The following is a 23,700-nucleotide window of genomic DNA, read 5'->3' as shown; positions in this document are numbered from 1 at the left end:
GGGCTTCAGAAAGCAAGCATCTTCTTAAAAACTAGAGTTGTTCCTGATAATTGGAAAATGGATATAAGTGAAATCCTTGAGTCATCCAGTAGTGATGATGAAGTTGGCCCAGCTGAAGAAAATGATGAAGAGAAGGAAAAGGAGGCCAAAAAGGAAGAAGAAGAGATGGTAGGTGAAATTTCATGTTTGTAACATATGAAAACATTTCAATACTCTAAAAATAATACCTTCATATATTTTCCCTGTGTTTAGATTCTTTATATTATTTGTTGCTGTCTTTTTCTAGCTCAGCTTTATTTGGGGAAGGGGGAGCTTTCTGGCTTTTAGCTTAGTGGGCAAATCAGAACTAATTTTTAGTGGGTAAGAGATTACAAAGAAGAACTTTTCAGGTTAAATGAGCAGCAAGTGCAGACTTTTTTTTTTAATAACATCTTTTCCAAATAACCAAGGAGGAAGGAAATGTAACTTTTAGGTATATTACATGTGTTAACTCATTTAAATTATTTCCAGATGGAGTAACTGTTATTATTCTACTTTAGAGAGAAAAGTGAGGGTCAGAAAGATTAAATAACTTTCCAAAGATGACACAGCTCAAATGTGGAGAGCAGGGATTTGAACACGGGTCTGGTCTGTCTTAACTTTGAAATTTCACCTCTTTCAGACATTTCACAGTATCTCAAGGATAATGAGGATTAAAAAAATCCTATCTAAATGGAAGAATATTTCATTTGGCAGTTGGATAAATCATAGAAAAGATTTAGATTGTATTTTATAGGTGCTAATGGTTTTCTTTGTAATATCACTGTGTTGTTAAGAATGTATATGTAATTGTAGGAAATCATTCATGAAGTACCACATAATTGCTTTCATGAATATTGCTGTCTATTTTTTCAGCAGTGTTTTGTCAAGTGGGATAAACTGTCCAGTATAGTTTTGGTTGTTATGAGGTAAAGGGGCTTCAGGGCAGACAAAGAGAATGAGTTTACTGAAAAAGACCTATTTGAGCATGAAAAATATTTGCTTGGAAAATGTGGAATGTTTGTTTCTGTTTTACATACACAAATAAGAATTTTTGAAACAAAATGAGTGTACTTGTATGTGATATAGGGCATAGGGTGTTTCTTCCCTTTTACTTCCCCTGCAGTATTTGGCTTTTTGCACTCTGAAATCAGAATGGCGGTTCATACTTACAGGCTGCCTACAGAGTTGCCATAGTAACGGGCTGTTGGTTTTAAGTGAGCATGCTCGGAAAGACAGGAAGGTTTTGCAGAGGCTTGGCGGGTTGCCAATGGAGGTTTGCCAGATGCTTTGAAATGGGCTGTCTTTCTTTTCCTTTCATGTAATGTCTGATTTTTATGTGGAAGAGAATGTAAGTAGTGCTGTATAACCCTGCGGATGCTATGCCCTAAGAGGAAAAGCAAATATTGCAAGTCAGACTGAAAAATGTTCAGATACTGTACTGATTAAGTAGAAGGGGAATCTAACCATTTTACATGTGAAAGAAAATGCAGCATATAGGTAAGATTTTTTTTATGTATTACCATTTTGATTGCCAGAAATGAGGTTAAATAAGAATTTTAGGTATTGATGATTTGGCTGATATGGTAGGACTCGTAACCAAGCGTAATTGTTTCATGTAAAAGAGACAGTAGGAGTCTATTTTTAGAATATCAGAGGATGAAGGCTATTTTTCTGAAACATAAGATAGAGTTTGAAATGAAAATGACAGTTTGGAAAAATTTTGGGATTTAAAGTCTAAATATTAAATGTGATTTTTGTATTTTATCTGTATTTATTTATAGATTATATGTTTTCAGGGTAAATAGGCCACATTTTCAGGGTGTGAACTGTTGGAGTCTGGTTTTGCTTTTTTTTTTTTTTTTTGAATTAACATTGAAACATTGAAGTTAGGATCTTATATTGCCAAATACTGAAATACATAGTCTCTTTATTTTTGCTAATACTTTTGATTTGTATCCCTTTCAAAATGCATTTTCCCTGATCCCCACCCCCCCAAAAAACCTGAAATTTTAAACAAAGAGGGTTAAATGAGTAGTAAGGGTAGAGAGTATGGCTGTAAAATAGTAAGTAGTAAATAGTGGTCTTATTATAGCTATTAATTTTGTAAAAGTCATAATGTTTTGTTTAAGCTGTGAGTAAATGTTAGTAAAAAAGAATGAAGAGCAGAGGCAAGCTCTGTTACCTATTGTTTGCAGGTAGTAAGTAAAGAAATTTAAAAAGGTAAGGACCTTTCTAAGGATAGTATCTTCTTAAAATGTATTACTTAAATTATGAACTGTTAAAATTAAGTGAACCAAGATGCTTTTCATCTACTAAAGAAAGAAAAGCACAATCGCAAAATGTAGTCATTGATTATATGATTATTTAAAACTATTTTTCAGATATTCATTTTCATGCATATACTTCATTGAATTACCTAATAGAAACTAATTTCCTCTTTTTCTCTGGCTGTACAAGTAGATTTTCTTTAGTGAGATTGGGTTGCTTTAGAAAAAAAAAAATCAGCTGCATTTCTTGCTCTTGGATTTAAGATTTAGATGCTGAATCATTCTAACCTGTCTTGGACAGTAATTTTTAAAAATTTGATATATTGTAAAACTGAAAAGCAGTTTAATCTATATTTAGCAAAGGAAAAAAATGGATATGGTATAAAATGAATTAAAATCTGATAAGCCAGGGCCTACCTGGCTTAGTCATTACAGGCCTTTACTATATAAGTGAGGCTAAGCTGTTATATTTACATTACAGATCATATTCTTCCCAAAATGTAATTATGCTATGCTTTCCATGAGGATTTAATGTTGCTTGACAATGATCAAAAAGATCTTTTATAATATTCTGTAAACCACTGTAACAATACTTCAGCCAGCCATTTGGTGTTTGTAAATTTTATGCAGTAGAATCATACAAGTGTTAAGATACTTCTGCAGTACTAATGGGCAGTGCACATTGTTTTTATATTTGATACTTTGAGTACCCTAACATAGCCTTGATCAGGAGATTTGAGACTTACTGTGGAGTAGCATCTTTTATACTTAATATTATTTTGAATTCCTAAGCATTGGTAGTTCAGGATTTGAGTACAAGAAATATATTTCATACTATTACTGGGTAGGAAGAGACTTGAGAGTCTGACAGGAAGTAGGTCCTACCTATATTGATGACTCTACATTTTAAGTCATTGATAATTATATTGAAAAAGGTTCTGGAGAATATTTTTGTGGGTATTACTTAAATGTCTTTTGTTAGGACATTTTTATATTAGAAAAGATATTACTGAATTTCCTTTTGAGCTTTGAAATTGATTGAAAAGTTCATGTAAACATAAACAATGATGTCAGGTGTTCATTTACTCCTGACTTATATTCACTTTGGATGAATGTAGGAGAGTTGTCTAAGGGTAAAATAAATAGGTGAATGTTTAGAAGACTGAATATCAGGTGGGAATTTAACTAGTCTTAGTTCTTTTATCCTTTTGGTTTGCTATAGGTAGGCTTATATGTTGGGCCCTTTCAAAAATCTCCTCTAATTTCATATTTAGTAATGAAAATTAGAATTTAGTGAATTTTTATAAGAAATGCTCTTTTTTTAAAAAATTTTTTGGCCTCTCCTGTTGTGGAGCACAGGCTCCGGACGCGCAGACTCAGCGGCCATGGCTCATGGGCCCAGCCGCTCCGCGGCATGTGGGATCTTCCCGGACCGGGGCACGAGCCCGTGTCCCCTGCATCGGCAGGCAGACTCTCAACCACTGCACCACCAGGGAAGCCCAAGAAATGCTCTTTTTTGTTTAGAAGTATTGACACCCATTTCTCCAGTCGTTGAACTTCTAGGGATCACTGTTAAATTTAATTCCTAGGATTACATTCTCCTATTACAAAAATCATAAGTGCTTGAACTTTTTAATTCATCGAAATGTGAGGTTTTTTTTTTTTAATGTTTAAATCAAGTGTTTTTTGTGTATTTATGCCTTTTTGTAGATCAACCATAAAGGCATTTGTTAGTAATCTTTCAAGATCACTTTGGGTATAAACCTATAGTAAATGCTTGATAACTCAGGAAAATCCTGTTAAGTCAATAAAATTTACAGAAAAATTTAAAGGTAATATTAGTATTTTAGGTATATCTAATAACTCCAGCTGCCAATCAGGTGTTTGTAAGCAGACCCTATAAAGCCAACCTTCAATGAATAATTGAGACTTTAGCTTGCATTCAAATGTAATAACTTACCTGCTAAGGTCTTAAAATGTAGCCTGTTAAATAAGCAAGCAAAAATGTCCTAATGTCTTTAGCAAAGCCTTTCTTCACAGTGTTAGCATAAGACTCTAACCAAATTAGGATCACCTCATCAGATTAATGAGGATTGCACATTTGTACACACAAATACACCTACATTTTAATGTACTTATAGAAAAAGGTATTTTATAGTTGTGTTAGTAAGACTGATTTTAAAACCTTAGATTTGATAGCATGTGAACCACAGCTTGATGACTGAAAGTAAGATATATGTACCTTTTAAAATGGGGGGGGAGGAATTACTAATTTGTTATAGGCAGGTTGTTTGTAAACTGTTCTGTGAAATTATAAAACAGTGTCTTACCACATAATGAATATATTAGGCATGACATGTGGTTTCTGAAATTTTCTGTTTAAGTGTACACAACAGAGAAGAATGGTACCACTCTAAATTTTATGATGAACAAATTTCACTGGGCCTTCGATACTATTGGTCGGTTCTCAGTTTCTATAATCTAATCATTATCTCCTCCATTAAGCCAGCAACGCTACCCCCACTCCACTCACTTTGGAAAGAAACTAGGAGCTTCAAATTGGGAGCCAGCTCTAAACCCCACCTGCCTGCTCTCCTTCCCTTAATGTACAATTAATAGTATGTTGTCCTCTTCTGTAAGATGAGTCCATCTTTTTAGGCTCTGGATCTCATTCCCTTCTTTCTTGTCTTAGACTGTGAAGTATCTCTTTTCTTTCCAGCATCTTTAATCTATTCCTTTGTGTTGTAACCTTCTTACCAGCTTTTAAAAACATGCTTACATCTCTTCCAACCTTCTAGCAACCTGTCCAGATTCCTTCCACCAACCCCTCCACCTTATGGCCAGATTGCTCAGAGGTATATACACCGTTCTATTTCCTGACACTACCACCCTGCCCCCCGTTCACTCTTAATTCACTGTAGTGCATCTTGTACTTCCACCACACCTAAAACAACTTAACTAAGGTCACCAGTGACCTCCAACAAATTTTTGTGCTAAGTCCAACAAATTTTTGTCATGATTTCGTTTGACTCCTTAGTAGGCATTCAGCATCTTTGACATGCCTACCTTCTTAAATCACCTGACATACATGACATTGCATTTTTTTCTGGTTTACTTCGTAACTAAATGATGTAATGACTCCAAATCTATATGTGCATCAAAGATGTCTCTTTCTTAACTCCAGACATTTATATTAAAATTCCAATGAGGATTTCTTCATATTTTGTAAGTCCTCAAACTCTGTATGTGCAAGACTGCACTCATCTTTTCCCCCAAACCTGTCCTTAACCTGTTTGTTCCTAATTCACTTGAATAGAAGCACCATCCACCCAATTACTCAAGCTAGATAAATGGAAGTCGCCTTAATCCTCTCACTCTTGCCTCCCTATCCAATGAGACATCAGATCCTGTCTCTTCTACTTACTTTATAGCTCTCAAATTTGCCCACTTCCTTCAGTTCCTACTCTCTGTCACCTTAGTTCAAGCCACTCTTCTCTTTCACCTAGCTAGACTGGTGCAGTAGCAACTTGTTCTTTCCATGTCCATGCTTTCCCTACTCCAGTCTGTTCCTCTGTACTGCATCGAAGTAGGTTTTTTAAAACTAGAAATATAAAAATGAGATTCCTCTTGGAATAAATTAATTTTGGGGCACAAAAATAAAAATAAAAATAAATACCAGTCATTGACAATAAAACTGTGACTAAAATCAGCATGTCTTTAACTTCATGGAATTTATTGAGCACTTATAACATGTTGAAACTTTGAGGACAACAAACATGAATAACCTAAACTAAAAAAAATCTCAGCATTAACACCTCTCTCTCACTCTCCCATGCTCTCTTTTCTCTCTGCTTCAGGGGGAGGGGTCATCTTTCCATCATCAGGTGGCAAGACTAATTCAGGCATTGATCCTCTCTTTGTGGACTGTGACAGTAGCTCCCCTTTCCCTTCCAATCCATCAAACTCAGAGAACTTTTAAAAATACAAATCTGACCTAATTCCTCTCTAGCTCTCTCAAACCTCACATCTACCCAGAGTGTCCAGTTCTGATTCTCTAACATATCATTACAAAGTCCTTTCCTAATCACAGCCTGCCTTTGCAAGCCTCATGTTTATGCTCTTTGCTCTGTATGCAGAAAAAAACAAAAACAACTTATACCACACTGGGTCTATGCCACACTGGCTGTATGCTCTTCACATTCTGAGGCTTTCCCTACTATTACCACCATCACCGCAGCCCCAGCAGAACCATTCATCCCCTCACCTTGCTCCTGTATTCTTTTATGTATTTTACAACACTTACCACATTTTGTCGAATTGGCTGGTTTTACATTTCCACACCTCCTGCCAGACTTGAGGGCCAAAAGTTTTCTGATTTGAATTGCAATACTTTTGCAAAAGTTTGTGATTCATGGTAACTATCAAAAATGCTTGAGCTGTATTTGAAGACATAGTGTCCAAAGTCAGAAAATACATAATCTAGTAGTAGATAGATATACAACTACTATAATACTAGGAAGTTATACTCCTGCTAACTAAAATTGTAAGTTTCTTAAAATTATGATCATATTCATGCCTCTTCTATATTCTTAGCCCCCTTCCCTGCCCTGGCATTTTAGTGGGTGCATAGTTACTCTTCACATCCTTGACTAAACGAAGGGAAGAAGGCTCATCAGCAGTCTAATGGGCTCCACCTCCCATTATTATAGCCCTATCCCACTTCAGAACCCTTGAGGGATGGAAAACCCTCTTGGCTCCCAACCGGGAGAGAGACCCTGCAGGTATTGTGATAGCAAGCGCTGCCCCCATATAAAAGTCATAAAGGCAGAGTCTTTGGAGTAGTTGGAGGCATTTTCTACCATGTGCAATTTTACTCTAAGGTGACTAACAAGACAGCTGTTTTTTTAAAAAAAATGATTGTGAAGAATTACTTATTGTAAGAGATTAAGCAGTTTTGAGTTTTGCAAAGACCATCAGGTAAATTTAAAACTTTGTTTATAGCATCATCTTTTTTTTTTACTCGAAATAAATTTCCTTTCAAGCAGGCAGTTGTTTTTAAGTAGAATTCTTTATTCATTTATATCTTGTTTTTACACATGATAACTGCATTCTGAACTTAAAATTTTATGGCCATAGTTTCTCATGGTACTTAAAACACTCTTGACATCCACTAACTTTTAATTCCAATGAATTTAAACTACCAATTTTTATCTATAAAACTATATTCTTAATCATTAAGAATTTCTCAAATGTTTGGTAAAACCTTAATAAATACCTTATTTGCAATTGATGGGTTCATTTTGTTTACTTGCTTTTGGAAGAAACTTTGATTTCAAACCAGTGCTTTTTAAAAACAATTGCTTTTACATATACTGGATACAACAGTCTTCTTTGAATTCTGTAAGATCATAAATACTAAAAATGAGGTGTTAGTCTGAGGAGAGACTGTTGTGATTACGAGGGACAGGCAAAGCATAGACCCAGTGTGGTATAAGTTGTTTTTGTTTTTTTCTGCATACCAGAAGTCCTTAAAATTAGTATCTGAAATGATTCTTAGGCTACCAGATTACTCTTTTCTTGAGTTAACTCATTGGCAGTTGTTTTCACAACCTTGTAAAAGCAAAAATTTTTAATGCAGTTGGGAAAAAATTGCCATGTCTTGATCTGAGTATTTAGTAAAGACCTCTATTAACTCTGTAGTGATTATTAAGTCTGTATGTATATTGCTAACTATTAAGTCTGTATATTGCTAATTTTTTTTTTTTTTTTTGCGGTACGCGGGCCTCTCACTGTTGTGGCCTCTCCCGTTGCGGAGCACAGGCTCCGGACGCGCAGGCTCAGCGGCCATGGCTCACGGGCCCAGCCACTCTGCGGCATGTGGGATCTTCCCGAACTGGGGCACGAACCCGTGTCCCCTGCATCGGCAGGCGGACTCTCAACCACTGCGCCACCAGGGAAGCCCGTATATTGCTAATTTTTGAGGCTTACTAGAACTTCGACTTAAGTTTCTTAAATTTTGTTAAACTGAAAGTACTCCGATGCTATAAGTCATTTTTTTTTTTAAGAAGATATTGGGGGTAGGAGTTTATTAATTAATTAATTAATTTTTGCCGTGTTGGGTCTTCGTTTCTGTGCGAGGGCTTTCTCTAGTTGTGGCAAGCGGTGGCCACTCTTTATCGCGGCGCGCGGGCCTCTCACTATCATGGCCTCTCTTGTTGCGGAGCACAGGCTCCAGACACGCAGGCTCAGTAGTTGTGGCTCATGGGCCTAGTTGCTCTGCGGCATGTGGGATCCTCCCAGACCAGGGCTTAAACCCGTGTCGCCTGCATTAGCAGGCAGATTCTCAACCACTGAGCCACCAGGGAAGCCCTGTAAGTCATTCTTAATGAATGTACTGAAAGAAAAAAAAGACTGTACTGAGGGAAAGACTTTTCTGTTGATTGCCTCATGCTTTTTATGTTATATATTTTAATCGACCTTGATTGCCTCATGTTTTTTTAATATATTTTAATTAACTACATGTTTATTGATCTTGGCTATATTATTAGCTGTTAAAAACTTAAAAAAATTTTTTGCTGTCTGGATTTGTGAGCACTCAATATTTATTGCTTGACAGTTGCCTTTGCTTTGAATATGGCTTTGAAAGACAAAAGTCTGAATTCTTGTTTTGGATCATGGAAAAATAGTAGTACTCTGGGGCTTCCCTGGTGGCACAGTGGTTAAGAATCCGCCTGCCAATGCAGGGGACACGGGTTCGAGCCCTGGTCCGGGAAGATCCCACATGCCGCGGAGCAGCTAAGCCTGTGTGCCACAACTACTTAGCCTGCACTCTAGAGCCCACGAGCCACAACTACTGAGCCCATGGGCCACAACTATTGAAGTCCGCGCGCCTAGAGCCCATGCTCTGCAACAAGAGAGGCCACCGCAGTGAGAAGCCCGCGCCCCGTAACGAAGAGCAGCCCCTGCTCGCTGCAACTAGAGAAAGCCCGCGGGCAGCAACGAAGACCCAATATAGCCAAAAATAAATAAATCTATTAAAAAAAAAAAAAGTAGTGCTCTGAAATTAAATTATGATAATTTATATGAAAGAAGTATATCAGTGTTTTCTTTGTTTCTCCATAGTATTGTTAAACTTCAAGAATTTTCCCAAATATTAATTTATAAGTAGTCTATCAGAAAAGGAAATATTAAAACCCCAAATCCATTTGTTTGCATAAGAAGAAATCATTAGGTTTATATAATTAGTAAAATGTAACACACAAATAGGTATTTGTAGGAATAGTTGTTTCTGTATGAATGTTTCCATTAATTTTTTTTCCACAGAACTAAATTGTAGTTATGTATATAGTTTCCTTCCTTAAGAAATAATTTTCATTGTTCTATTTTAAGGGGTTGCAAAGTCAACTACAGAGGCCCTGCAAGAAAGGCAAATGAGAAAAGCAGGCTACTGTGATACAAGAGGGGCTGGTGGAGTCTGGGACAAAATAAAATTTATATGGCTCATTTACGTGCATTTAAATTTCTTTAAAACATTGTGCTATCCAAGCAAAAAACCTTTGCCATGCGACTTCGCAGCCTCTGGTTTATATTCATTCAACAGTAACAAAATTTTAATATTAATTTGTGGATTATTTTAAAATAATAAATACATTTGTGATTATTATGCTTATCTATCAGTATATTCCTATGGGCCACATGATAATTTTGAGGATTTTTAAAAAAACACTAGATGAGGTGAAAACATTCTCACCCCATTCCTAAACCTTTTCCTCATGGCTAATCTTAGTCCCCACAGTGATAATTAACAGGAAGCTTCAAGTGATAAATGGGGTGAAGAGTAGAGATTGTATATCTTGACAGTCGCATCAAACCAGCTCTATCAAAATATGAATTAAAGTATGGCATTGTAGGATTTTGAGAAAAATTCATATTTTCTGGCTTCATTAAAATTTTATCCCCTTACCTTGGGTTCCCAAAACAAGAAACAAAGAAGACAGTGTATCTCCTATTCATTGTTCTGTATATTTATATAGTTTATCTTTACAGCCTGAGGAAGAACCTGATCCTGAAGAGAGGGACAGCTTCCTTCAACAGCTTTATAAGTTTATGGAAGACAGAGGTATTTTCATGCTTATTATTTAAAAGCAGACATTTCTGGGAATTCCCTGGCAGTCCAGTGATTAGGACTCAGCGTTTTCACTGCTGAGGGCCCAGGTTCAGCCCCTGGTCTGGGAACTAGTGCGGCATGGCCAAAAAAAAAAAAAAAAAGTAGACATTTCTTTTACTGTTTTATATTCTAGGTTTATGTATTATTTTTGTTCAAATCCTGGTACAGGGATTTGGATTTCAAGCCTAAGAATCAGTTATAGCTGATAATAATAAGTATTGGGAATACAGACAACTACTAATATCTAGTTTGAGTACAAATGTAGAGGAAAAGTAGTTTTGGTATAGTTAAATTTTATCTTCTTGAGACTTATGAAACCAGAAAATATTATAATAATATTTGAGTAATAGAAAGTGAACAATCATAAGGTAAATCTACATACCCATTATTTACTAATGGCGTTTTTGTGGCAAGTAAACTAGTCTGATCCTTGGTCTCAACAAATTAAACATAATAGCCCCTATCTAAACGGAGTAGGATTTCTAATAAAGTTAGAAGAAATAGAAGCTTTATAAATCATCATACTTACTGGCATTATGTAAGTCCTGGAAATCCTCAGATAAATCAGTTCTACTGGCCTTCAACAGTGATCCTTCAGATGACTGCCACCCGTCTTAACGTTTGTGTTGAAGCATTCAAAATGGAACCATGGCCTAAAATGTGCCCTTTCCATTGTATGTTTTCTTGCCCAGGCTTCTTGAACCAGCAACATCATTGGCTACACCTTGCAGGCCCAAGGTTTGATTTAGTTTTATCCAATTCAGTGGCAGTTAGAGAGGTTATTTTATTAGTTGTGGCAGTAAAACTAAAGACCACCACAATACTGTGTAAAGAATATAGAGAATATTTTGTGTTGTCTTATATAATTTGAGGTTCTTTAAATATATGCCTCTGATTAGTGATATTTGGGAAATTAGAAATTGATAAGCTTTGTTTTAAACTTAGTATTTTCCGTTGGAATTAACATGGTATTTCTGCTCTCTGATATTTAAAAGGTACTCCAATCAACAAACCACCTGTATTGGGCTATAAAGATCTCAATCTCTTCAAACTTTTCAGACTGGTTTATCATCAAGGTGGATGTGACAAGGTAAGTAAGACTGTAATGCAAAGTTAAATTGTCTAATGTTGCACTATAATATGTACTTTAGGTAATAAGCACATTTTCTTAATGAACATACAGTATTAGTGTAAAGATTATTTCCCTTTGCAAACATTAACAAATAAAAACTTAATTTTCCAGATTGATAGTGGTGCTGTATGGAAGCAAATTTATATGGACCTTGGCATTCCTATTTTGAATTCAGCTGCTTCCTACAATGTAAAAACTGCTTATAGAAAGTAAGTAGTATAGTTTATTCATCAAAGAATACATATTTACAAGGAGTATTTTCCACTTAATTTGTTAACAGTTAAATAAGAACACATCAGTCGAAGAACATTAAAGTCAGAGAAAGTATATAAAAAGGTTTCGGTTAATAAATACTGTGATTGAAAGTTATTTCAGTGTACCAAGTCTGCTTTACTCCATTTTTCATGTTCTGATTTTCTTTTCAAAATCACAGATACAGGCAGTGTTTATAGTCTGAAATTACGATACATTTTATAGAGTTGTACCTTTTGTGGTGAACAGCCTTCACATCAAAACTATGATAGCTGTGTTCACTTATCACAAGCTCAGATTTTTCAGGAAAGAAATTTTATTTTCTGATCAATATTTTTGTCTGTTTTCCTATATAAAACACCAATAAATCAGTAACAGAAAAAATACTTTGTAAAAAAAAAAGGCTTGAGTTTTACTTTTCAAAAAACATGTGTGTGTTTAATATAGTATTCAAGTTAAATGTAAAGACTAAAATTTCTTAAAATGAAATATTGTTTGTTTAGGTATCTCTATGGTTTTGAGGAGTACTGCCGTTCTGCAAATATTCAGTTTAGAACTATTCACCACCATGAACCAAAAGTAAAAGAGGAAAAAAAAGACTTAGAAGAATCCATGGAAGAGGCTCCAAAAGTAGATCAAGAAATGCCTTTAGTAGAAGTGAAGAGTGAACCTGAGGAAAACATTGATTCAAACAGTGAAAGCGAAAGAGAAGAAACAGAATTAAAATCTCCAAGGGTTAGTAGTTAAGACTAGTTTTATCTAGTTCGTTTTTAGCATTATTTTAACCTTTTTATTATGGGCATTTTCAGATATACACAAAAAGACTCCTATGAACCTAGTTTATTTTCCAGTATTTGGTTGTGCTTCAGCCAGGCTAGCCTAGCTCCCTTTCTCTAAATATACCACATATTATTTCTTCTACCTGAAAAAACATTCCTCCTCTTGTTCTGTTTATGTTTGTTCAAGTCATTCTCATCTGGGGTCAGTCTCAAATATTCACTTCCATCAAGTCTTTTGCTAAAGTGTCACCTCACTGAAGCCTATCCTGGTCACCTTACCTAAAATTGTAACCTACCTCCTCTCTTTGGCACTGGCAATCCCTCTAATGTTGCTGTTTCTATCTGTAATTTACTTACTTGTTCAGTTTACTATTTATTGTTTCTTTTACCCCACTCTGGACTAGTATCACACTCCACAAGGGCAGGGATTAGTGTTTATTCCATTAATTGAGAGATCCCAGGCATCTAGAATAGTGCCTGGCACATAGTAAGGACTTATTAAATAGTTGTTGAGTGAATGAATCTCCTCTTTATAATACCTGTGCCCTCAGCCAGGTGGGATCTTTTCTTTCTCTTGACTTCACAACACACTGTACAGCTCTTGTGGCAGTTTTTCATGCTCTGCCTTGTTTCCTAGTCATGTGCACACTGGTTTTATGTTCTAACTCTACTCTTCCTCTCCATTAGTATATAACTCAAATCAGGAATTGTCCCTCACTATTTTGATCTTTGTCTGATGATGTCTACACAGTAGGATTTATCAAATTTTAGAAGTAGAAAGAAAATTTAATCACACTGTCAAAGAAGTTCACTTATTGTAATGCATCTTATTTTTCAGTGAAATTGTATTTAAAAGAAAAGGTGAAATCATCTTCTCTTTTATTTGCTCAGAAACCATTTTTTAAAACTGTCCATTTTATCATCTAGTAAATGGAATCTTCTAGTGAATTTCATGAAACATCCAAAGTGGTTTGTTTCTTTTCTTTCTTTAATTTTTAAAAATTGTAAATACACATAACATAAAATTTATCATCTTCACCGTTTTTACACGTGCAGTTCAGTGGCATTAACTACATTCACATTGTTGTACAACCATCACCACCATCCATCCCCAGAACTTTTTTCATCTTGCAAAACTGAAACTGTACCTGTTAAACAGTAACTCCTCATTCCTCTCTTCCCCAACCTCTGGCAACCACCCTTCTACTTTCTATGAATTTGACTACTCTAGGTACTTCATATAAGTGGAATTATGTAATATTTGTCCTTTTGTGACTGGTTTATTTCACTCTGCATAAGATCTTCAAGGTTCATCCATGTATGCATTAGAATTTCCTTCCTTTTTTTTTTTTTTTTGTGGTACGCGGGCCTCTCACTGTTGTGGCCTCTCCTGTTGCGGAGCACAGGCTCCAGACGCACAGGCTCAGCGGCCATGGCTCACGGGCCTAGCCGCTCCGCGTCATGTGGGATTCTCTGGACCGGGGCACAAACCCATGTCCCCTGCATCGGCAGGCGGACTCTCAACCACTGCACCACCAGGGAAGCCCTTCCTTCCTTTTTAAGACTGAATAATATCCCTTGTATGTATTGTGGACATACTTCCTTGTCATTACATAAAGACCCTCCTCATCTTTATGTAAAGCATCTGCAGAGTACTGCGTAGTACGGATGTTTCATAAATTTACCTTCCTCAAGATTTTGTCCAATTTTTTATGATTATAAAAAGTGATGCAATAAATATGCTTGTAAAAATGTCCTCCCCATTTATCTAAATGTAGAGGTTTGTAAAAATATCCTCCTCATTTATCTGAATACAGAGGCCAGACTTCTAAAAATGGGATTTCTGGGATAAAGGTATAAGTTATACAAACCTAAATTTTGATGGATAACAGATGCTTTCATTCATTTACCTACAAATATTTAAAGAGCACCTGCCATGTGCCAGGCACTGTCTAGATCTGAGGTTACAGAAGTGAGTAAGACAGAGACCCTGCCCTCATGGAACTTACATTTAAGTTCTTTTTTTTTTTTTCCCCGACCTTTGATGTTTAAATAGCACATAGTCGGCGACTAGGTAAAACATTTGTTATACTGAGATATTGTTAAGTATTCTAGTGCTCCCAAAGTTCTTGGCTCTTTTTTTATCCTCACTTTATTCCAAGTAGAGGGGAATTCTGCCAGTGTATAGAGGTTGACTGGAAGGAGAATTTAGGAGATAATGAAATGGCTCAACAGTTTCATGGTCATTTGAGCATGCAGCAAGAGACTGGATAAAAGCTGCTGGGCGTATAACAAGTTACTGCTGGCCTAGTGAGCTCTCCAGATACTCATTCAAAGAAATGAGCTCACTTTTTGGCCATTGATACAGTTCAGTCCTTTTAAAATGTAATCACACTGAAACACAGTGATACGTTAATTTTATCTTAGTAAACAGTAGAATTAGAGATGACAGAACTTCTAAAAACTTAAGGGACTGATTTATTATTATTAACTTACATCATTGACACTTAGATAATTCTTTAAAAAATTTTATTATAGTCAGGAAATATTAAAAGTGAGATAATAGAGTGAACACAGGAGAAAATCTTTATTTTTTATGTAGTATGTAGCCAGGGATCATAGTACACTTGGACATAATTAAGTGATTTACATGGGTTATTCTTTTCCTTTTGAGAGGAAGAGAAAAGTGTTCAGGAGTTGATGGGTTACCAGTGTCATGCCTCAAGCTAGAGAGAAGACGAGTCATTGCTGTGAAGGTTTAAGGAAAAGATGCATTTTTCTATGTTTTTTTGCCCTTTGTAGTGATAGTTACTTTAAAGCTTTTATCCCCCTATTAGGGACGAAGACGAATTGCTCGAGATGCAAATTCTATTAAAAAGGAAATTGAAGAAGAGAAAACAGAAGACAAATTAAAAGATAATGATACAGAAAATAAGGATGAAGATGATGACTATGAAACTGCAGAGAAAAAAGAAAATGAGTTACTACTGGGGAGAAAAAATACACCAAAGCAAAAGGAGAAGAAAATTAAAAAGCAGGAGGATTCTGACAAAGACTCAGAGGAAGAGGAAGAGAAGAGCCAAGAGAGGTACATTATCTTATATTTGTTCTCCAGAAGCACCTGTCTGGGGTACAGCAGCGCTCTGTTCCTGCTTAGAGATTCAGGTTTGAGGGAATGTTTTCTTATTGGGACTTCCATTCCTCTTGTCTAATGAAGGTGAGACACATTGTGAAGATGATGTGTATCGCCTTTCGGAATTGGAGAATATACTGGTCGCACCATTTTAATAGCACTTGTGCCCTAAACAGTGGCCTCAAAGAAGGCTGCGCCACCCAGTCAAAAGAAAGGTCCTGCAGTTGACAGCAGGGAAGGGAGCTGGAGAAAAATGGAGGAAGTGGACAAGAGGAAACAGCGACAGCAAAAATTCCATTTTAAAAAAGGTACAATTTGGGAAAGCTAACAAACACATGGGTGCACAGTACTAGCAGATGTTTCTGTGTGTTAGCTTTATCTAAGAACATTTTTCTTTTTCAAGTTATTGTATTAGAATAAGTGGCATGCACCCCTGATTCTAGTTTGGAAAGTACATTCTTGCCCCACAACACGACAATTAAATTTCGGCCTTTTAATGTTCATCCTGTTTGCTGTTGAATGAAAACTGTTTTTGTTTTTTCTCATGTATTACACACGTATGGACTGAATTGACTTAAAAATAACCAATGATTAGGCAGTCTAGCTAGATCACGGTAATGTCCAACTATGTTCAGTTGGCCATTTCTTTGTTGTCAAATGGATTTACTAATTTTTAGACACTACTAAAAAATGAATTTTAATTCAGCAACAGCAGCATAACACACTTACTTGTATAGAAGCTCTCCTCCATAGTTATTTTTTGATTATCATCTGATGCTAAATTTTCTAGAAATGTGAGTTACTAAGCAAAATTGGGAACAGTGGCCTGCTGCCTCCGACTAGTGGCTGACACCCATCTGAAAAATAACCGTTGAGAAAATTACTGGAAAAATAGTAATGATTGGTGAGCGGGAGGTAATTTTATGATTCAGTACAAATAGGTGCAGGAGCTTTCACAATTACATGTGAATTAGGTTAGTGAATAAAGCAAGTTCTGTCGTGAAATAGGATTAGGATTAGGGAAAGTGGGAGGAAGTAATTCGAGTTGAGTATAATGATGTGAGTATAGTATTTGAAGTATTCGGACAATAAATTTAAGCAAAGATAAACCACCTAAAACGTAAGGCCTAATTACAGTTTGAAGATGTGTTAAAAATAAGCATCAAAATGTGTATATTTTATAGTAATGCATCAAACGTGTAATGCACATATATACACATACACACTATGTGGTTTGAAAAGCCTTTATAATTAATTGATATGTAAATGGAATATTTATTTTAGAGACAGAAAATTTCAGACTTGAATATGAAGAATGGTATTTCCTTTTACTAAATAAAAATTGAATATACAAACATAGTCTGTATTCTCATTCAGTAGCAGGAATTATGGAAATAGGAAACTTTTTTATTTATAGAGACTTCTGTCTTAAGTAGTTTCTCATGGTGTTTTGAAATTACCTTATCAGGATATAATTGGAAGATGCCCTTGGAAAGAAAACATTCCCACTGCTAATGGGTTATCAAAGCTTCTTCATGTCGGGTCCCCCAGTGGTCCCTAAAATAATGCCCTATGTTTATGACAGAACACAGTACCTCCTTTTAAGCTTTTTAAAACTCTTGTGACACTAGTGTGATCTTTGATGCAAATCTTTTCTGAATCCTTGCCAGGCTAATAAAGAATGTTTTATTTATAAAAATATGAAAAATATTGTTGGACCTCCCTGTGTGAATCTCCTTTATATCTGATTATCAAAACAAAGAAGAACTGAGGGGAGATGCGTAAAAACAAATAGGAATCAACATTAGATATGCAAAGTTTTGTTCTCCTGGTGCTATGCCACAGTTATAACAAGTGGCCTGATACTCAAGTATCGTTTCTTTGTTAGGGTGGGGAAACCTTTAAAATAGAAACTATCAGTAATTTAAAAGATAGAGTTACTAAGGTAGTTAGCCCTTGTTCATTATTTTGCCCACCAAAAAACTAGTCTTGGTTAAGAACCGTTCTGAATTGAGCCGAAAGTAGTAGTAAAGTAGACTTAAAAGGCATTTTAGTTGCAGGAAGTTAAAAACTATCTTTAGGTCATTTTCACCTGTAAGGTGGCACTTGAGTATGAATCCTAAAGACTTTTTCAAAGCATGTTGTCCTTATTTTGCTTTATCAAAAGTGACTTATTTGACTCCACATCATCATTAACTGTGATTATTGATTGGCCTTTAAGAAGTATGGATTTCCTTTTGGTACAGTGCACCTTTACATAGTAAATAAAGTCCTTAGTAAGTAGTCTGTAAAAATCTTCTCCTTCTCCTCCTTCTTCTCCTCCTCCACTGACATGAATTAGGTTATGACTCTTCTACATGTTGGATTCTTTTAGCGTATATTATTTTGTTTTCCATTAAGTTATTAGTAGCATTATCAATGTTATAACTTACTGCAGGGAAGAAACCGAAAGCAAATGTGACTCTGAAGGGGAGGAAGATGAGGAAGACACAGAACCTTGCCTAACAGGAACCAAAGTGAAAGTAAAATACGGACGAGGGAAAACACAGAAAATCTATGAAGCCAGTATTAAAGGCACTGAAATTGATGATGGAGAAGTTTTATACTTGGTACATTACTATGGATGGAATGTCAGGTAAGCAAGAAATTATTTTCTTTTTTTGAAATTTCTTTCATTGGTTCAGAAAGATCAATTTAATGTTTTAAAGAACTAAAGCAAATAGTATATTTGTATTTACAAAGCACACCTTGTATCTGAATTTTCCAAGACTCCTGTCATTCCCACTGTTTTACTAGCTATGTCAATACTTCCAGCCAAAGGTCACCAGGATCACATCTGTAGTTGAACAAGTTGGATTTATTACTCATTTTCAGTGAGGGAGAACACACAGCTTGGAGAACCACGTGGCACCTCAGTTAGAGGGTGGATCTGTGAAAGCTTACAGTACCACCTTGGGGAAAAGCAATACCCCAGGATTCTGTGGAAACATCCTGTAGGGAGCCAGGCCCATGGCGCCCAACAGTGCAAGTGGTTTTTGTTTGTTTGTTTATTTATTAAATTTATCAGAAATCAAACCTGTATCAAGCACTGTAACAATTCTGAATTGGTTAATTAATAAAAAAAAGAATATTAGATAGGACTTAGATCTGAGCTTCTGTTAGGTGATTTTGGGGTGGGTTTAAGGAAATGGGGCTTTGCTCTAGACTGGATGCTGTCAAGAAGTGGGGGGTAATTCTGTGATTGGTTATCTTAATCTTATCTATAAGGAGAGAAGACTAGAGCAAGGTTAATGCTATAATTGGTAAAGCAGCAGCAGTCAGGAAAACAAAGGATGCTCGGTCATTTTTGTGGCTTGGAAAATGTTCCTGTTTTTTTCTGGGTTGAGACACAACTAGGGAGTGGTCTTGTTTTTGTCTTGATCCATTATGGTCACGGAACAGACCTGTCTGATGTTGATGTTCTGTGAAATTGTTCACATTCAACATGAGAACAACACGCCCAAGCTGTGAGGGCCAGAACAGCTCCGTAGCAACAGCAAGGCCCAGCTAATAGTACCAGGCTAGTTCCTGAATGGCAGGGACTACTTTTCTCTTTCTCCTTTAGAAAGTCTTGTGTGTTCAGTATCTCTGCTTGCCCTGTAGTTGCTTTGAGCCAGAGTGCTCCAGAATTTCCCTACATACTCAGTGTGTGCCCTGTTACGCCTCAATTCCCTCATCTGAATTGGGGAAGACAGAGTACCTATTTTACAGGGATTCTGTGAGAAGCAGTGCTAATATCTACATTAACATGCAAAGTTAATATAATTAGTGCCTAATATAGTTAGTAAGTGCTCAATAAACATTAACTTTTCTTTAGTGAGGGGGAGTTTGGTTTCTGTCCTCTCACATCATTTTAAAAGAGTATGGTTTTAATGAATAGCGTATAAAACTTGAAAATTTCTTTTCTCTTTTCTCAAACCAGCCCTTGTGCCCTTCACATTTCTGCCAACACTAAAAACAAACTTTTTCGTCCATCTCCCAGTTGTTTTGTATGTATGTACTGAATTTGGGAAGAAAGACCGCACTTACCAACCTCGAGTCCCTGCTTTGCAGTTGCAGCCCATTGTAGCCTTTTTTCCTCAGATTCTATTTAGTTCACATCCATCTACTTTTATTTACCATCAGTGTGTCTTTTCTGCTTTCCAGAATTTCCCCCTTCTGTCATCCTTCTGTCTCATTTTTTTAATGTATTACTGTATGACTCTTCTTCACAGTCATTTTATTACATGCTCATGTTCTTCCTAACTGGTTACCTAACTGGAATTCACATGGTTATGGGTTTTCATTGACCTTCCATACTGCTAGATATTGGGTTAATGCAGGAGAAGATCATTTTTAAACCATAGTATAGGTAGTCATGGTACTGTGTCAGCTGAACTTGCGCATATTGGAACAGTGTCCTTCTTTTGCGTGACTTCACGGTAATTCGGTAACAAAGTGAGGGTATGGTTGCCATCATCATGGTGCAGTTCAAAGCAAGGACTGCCTGTAGTTTTTTTGCTTAAATGTTCAGATTTTAGATTCTGGTTGAGCTCTATAAATACCTATATATTCATATAATATGAAAGTTGTTATTTAGTTCTAGGAAGTTTAATTCCTTATTTGCCCCTGATTAGTAACTTGGACTGACTATGTTAAAATTTAGAAGTGATGTCAATATTTTGGGAAAGGGGAAAATGAGGAGTTCTCAACTTGAGCTAAACAGAATAAACGTAGGTAAAGGAAATATCTATAAAAAATTTCAGTCTTAGAGGTGATACAATTCAGAATAAAATTTTATTAGAAATACTGGAGGCTAGAGAGAGTTCTGAGAGGAAAAGAGTTGAAAAGGCCTTCATAAAATAATCCGGAACTGAGCATATTACAAACTTGAATTTACCTGACTTGTTTTGCATTATTCGATCAATAGAATGAATTCCAGTGCAGAATCACTTATTTCATTAAGCTCAGATGTGTGGGAGTTGTGGAAAAGAAGGCAGTTCAAACAATCTTGAATCTGTTTAGAGTTTGCCTACCCTGCTATCCCTGTAAGCCTGTTTTCCCTGAGAAATTCTCTTGCCTTGCCCTGTTGGGGGCAGGTACATAAAACACCTAGTAGAGTACTTGGCACACACGTTACCAGCAAACTAGCATCCGTGCCCTTCGCATTTCTGCCAACGCTAGAACCAAATTCTTTAGCCTATCTCACTGTTGTTTTTATTTGGTGAGTACCTTTCAAATAAGGTATTCTTGTGAATTTTTAATATATTCTTTATTTTAAGGTATGATGAATGGGTGAAGGCTGACAGGATAATCTGGCCGTTGGACAAAGGTGGACCAAAGAAAAAACAGAAGAAAAAAGCTAAAGTATGTACATAGGTGCCATATCCTTTATGATAGGTACAGGAATTATTCATATTGTATTTTCTGTAAACGTTGTTTTCTCATTGTATAATCATCTTGAGTCTTTCAAAGTAATTGTGATTTTCTCTTCTACAACACAGAAGCTTAAAAAGTAAAAAATGTAAACACATTACCACGCTGTTTCAGGAAAGGTGAAAACCAGCAACCCCTAGGGCACAGACTTCAAACACAAAGGCCTATGAGGTTCTCTAGAAAAGGGGTGTAAAGTAGGACTGAGAGTGACAAAGGAGAGGTCAAGTTCCTCATCTAGAGAGAATGGAACTAACTACTCTGCTGTGGGATGCAGACCCAGGGTTGCCAGATTTTAGGATTTTTCAAGACAACTGTATTTTTTAAAATGTGAAATCTAATTTTTAAATGCTGGAAGCTGATACTAAATTTTAAGACATACGTTGGCCAGTTGTACCCTCATGCACGCCCACAATTTTCAGCCTTTGCTGTAGAGATGATGACGTATCTTTCTTTTCCTCAGGGAATAGTAAGAAACAAGGGGGAGAGCTGAGTAGTGTATAGCTCTGTAATGTACTGACTCTGACCTTCACAATATAATTGCAGTGTTACAAGTTGAAGTTGTAGAACATCATATTCACATAAGTACAAAAATATTTTAGAAAACGATTTAATTTTAATTTTTCCATAACTACAGATTAGGAGTTGACATAACAAACCTTTTTGAGTTATAGTTTTACTTGGAGAAGTAGACTGGTGCTTCTCATACATTTTGTTGTTGTTACCCAGAACAAAGAAGACAGTGAAAAGGATGAAAAGAGGGATGAGGAGAGGCAGAAGTCAAAACGGGGACGACCTCCTTTAAAATCTACTCTTTCATCAAACATGCCATATGGTTTGTCTAAGACTCCAAACAGCGATGGAAAATCAGGTACCAGAAGTGCTCACATCAATATGCCAGACAGCTCACCTCTGTCAAATGGAATGGAAGGTGCTGAATTCTGAGAATCACTGGTTTTCTAAAAATCAATAATAAAAACAATAAAACTTCAGTTTGCGAGAGATTCATAGCAAGTCATCTAGGTTTTTTTTTTTTTAAGGAATCAATTTTATTTATTTATTTATTTTTGGTTGTGTTGGATCTTTGTTGCTGTGCACGGGCTTTCTCTAGTTGCGGCAAGCGGAGGCTACTCTTCGTTGCGGTGCGTGGGTTCTCATTGCCGTGGCTTCTCTTGTTGCGGAGCACGGGCTCTAGGCATCTGGACTTCAGTAGTTGTGGCTCGCGGGCTCTAGAGCGCAGGCTCAATAGTTGTGGTGCACGGGCTTAGTTGCTTCACGGCATGTGGGATCTTCCTGGACCAGGGATCGAACCTGTGTCCCCTGCCTCGGCAGGCAGATTCTTAACCACTGCACCACCAGAAAAGTCCCTAGGCTTTTACTATATGATTTAAACTACAAAATTTGATTTGAAGAAAATGTTTATTTTGCTGTATCATGTTTATTTAAAATTTAGTGATGTTTTACTTAATTAGGAATAACTTTTCTTGTTAATACCGTAGGAATATTCTTTTTAAAAATTGTTTATTTATTTTTGGCTGCATTGGGACTTCGTTGCTGTGCGCAGGCTTTCTCTAGTTGTGGCGAGCGGGGTCTACTCTTGGTTGCGGTCTACTCTTCGTTACAGTGCGCGGGCTTCTCATTGCGGTGGCGGTGGCTTCTCTTGTTGCGGAGCACGGGCTCTAGGTGTGCGGGCTTCAGTAGTTGTGGCACGTGGGCTTAGTTGCTCCGTGGCATGTGGGATCTTCCCGGACCAGGGCTCGAACCCGTGTCCCCTGCGTTGGCAGACGGATTCTTAACCACTGCACCACCAGGGAATCCCCCCTAGGAATATTCTATTTTAACAGAGGGTGCATTGACAAGCCATGCGTCCTCCTGTGTGCTGCACTGTCCTACAAAGCATGTGCCAGTGTCTCCTGTAATCTATTGCTGTTCACCTAGGATCTTTCAATAAAGTTGTGACTGTGTTGTTCAAAGACAGGACAAACTAATGTGGTAGAGGCATGTTTTGTGATGAATATAGGTGAACATATGTTATTCTGATTTTACCGTTTTTCCCACTTTTCTACCTTTGTATATTTTTCCATGTAATTTAAGAAATGTTAAATTTAGCAAAACGTTCATATAAAAATTTCCCTCCCTTGAAGAAAAAAGCTTTTCTGAACCACAGGATTGCCAGGAGTCCACCGTGTGGAGAAAACGGCATCTTTCTTCCTCTTTACTGCCATCTGCTGGAAGGTTGTCATAATACACAAATGCAAGACGTCCACAAAGGGGAAGATGCCCTCTTAGATGCATGCCCATGTGCAGTGTATAGTCTACAGAACTGTACATGGTCTTGCTAAACTAGTTCATAAAAGTAAAAAACTACTTTTAAAAAAAATTTATTTATTTTGTTTATATTTATTTTTGGCTGCGTTGGGTCTTCATTGCTGCGTGCAGGCTTTCTCTAGTTGGGGCGAGCGGGGGCTGCTCTTCGTTGTGGTGCGTGGGCTTCTCAT

At 36.6% G+C, this 23,700-nt stretch overlaps 1 protein-coding gene across 3 annotated transcripts in view; it reads left to right on the top strand.

Moving 5' to 3' along the window:
- ARID4A (AT-rich interaction domain 4A) overlaps positions 1 to 23,700 on the top strand; it is a 59,016-nt gene that overhangs the window by 21,765 nt on the left and 13,551 nt on the right. For all 3 annotated transcript variants that reach the window (XM_060004484.1, XM_060004486.1, XM_060004485.1), the window contains 9 exons: positions 2 to 168; positions 10,335 to 10,407; positions 11,451 to 11,545; positions 11,699 to 11,796; positions 12,343 to 12,574; positions 15,456 to 15,706; positions 18,189 to 18,386; positions 21,052 to 21,136; positions 21,932 to 22,073. In XM_060004484.1, the coding sequence (XP_059860467.1) occupies positions 2 to 168; positions 10,335 to 10,407; positions 11,451 to 11,545; positions 11,699 to 11,796; positions 12,343 to 12,574; positions 15,456 to 15,706; positions 18,189 to 18,386; positions 21,052 to 21,136; positions 21,932 to 22,073 (1,341 nt within the window). The remainder of the gene's footprint in view (position 1; positions 169 to 10,334; positions 10,408 to 11,450; positions 11,546 to 11,698; positions 11,797 to 12,342; positions 12,575 to 15,455; positions 15,707 to 18,188; positions 18,387 to 21,051; positions 21,137 to 21,931; positions 22,074 to 23,700) is intronic.

The sequence above is a fragment of the Delphinus delphis genome, chromosome 2, assembly GCF_949987515.2.
Source record: "Delphinus delphis chromosome 2, mDelDel1.2, whole genome shotgun sequence".
In the NCBI taxonomy this organism is placed as follows: Eukaryota; Metazoa; Chordata; class Mammalia; order Artiodactyla; family Delphinidae; genus Delphinus; species Delphinus delphis.
Note: the sequence above shows the minus strand (reverse complement) of the source record. Positions and strands in the feature narration are given on the sequence as shown.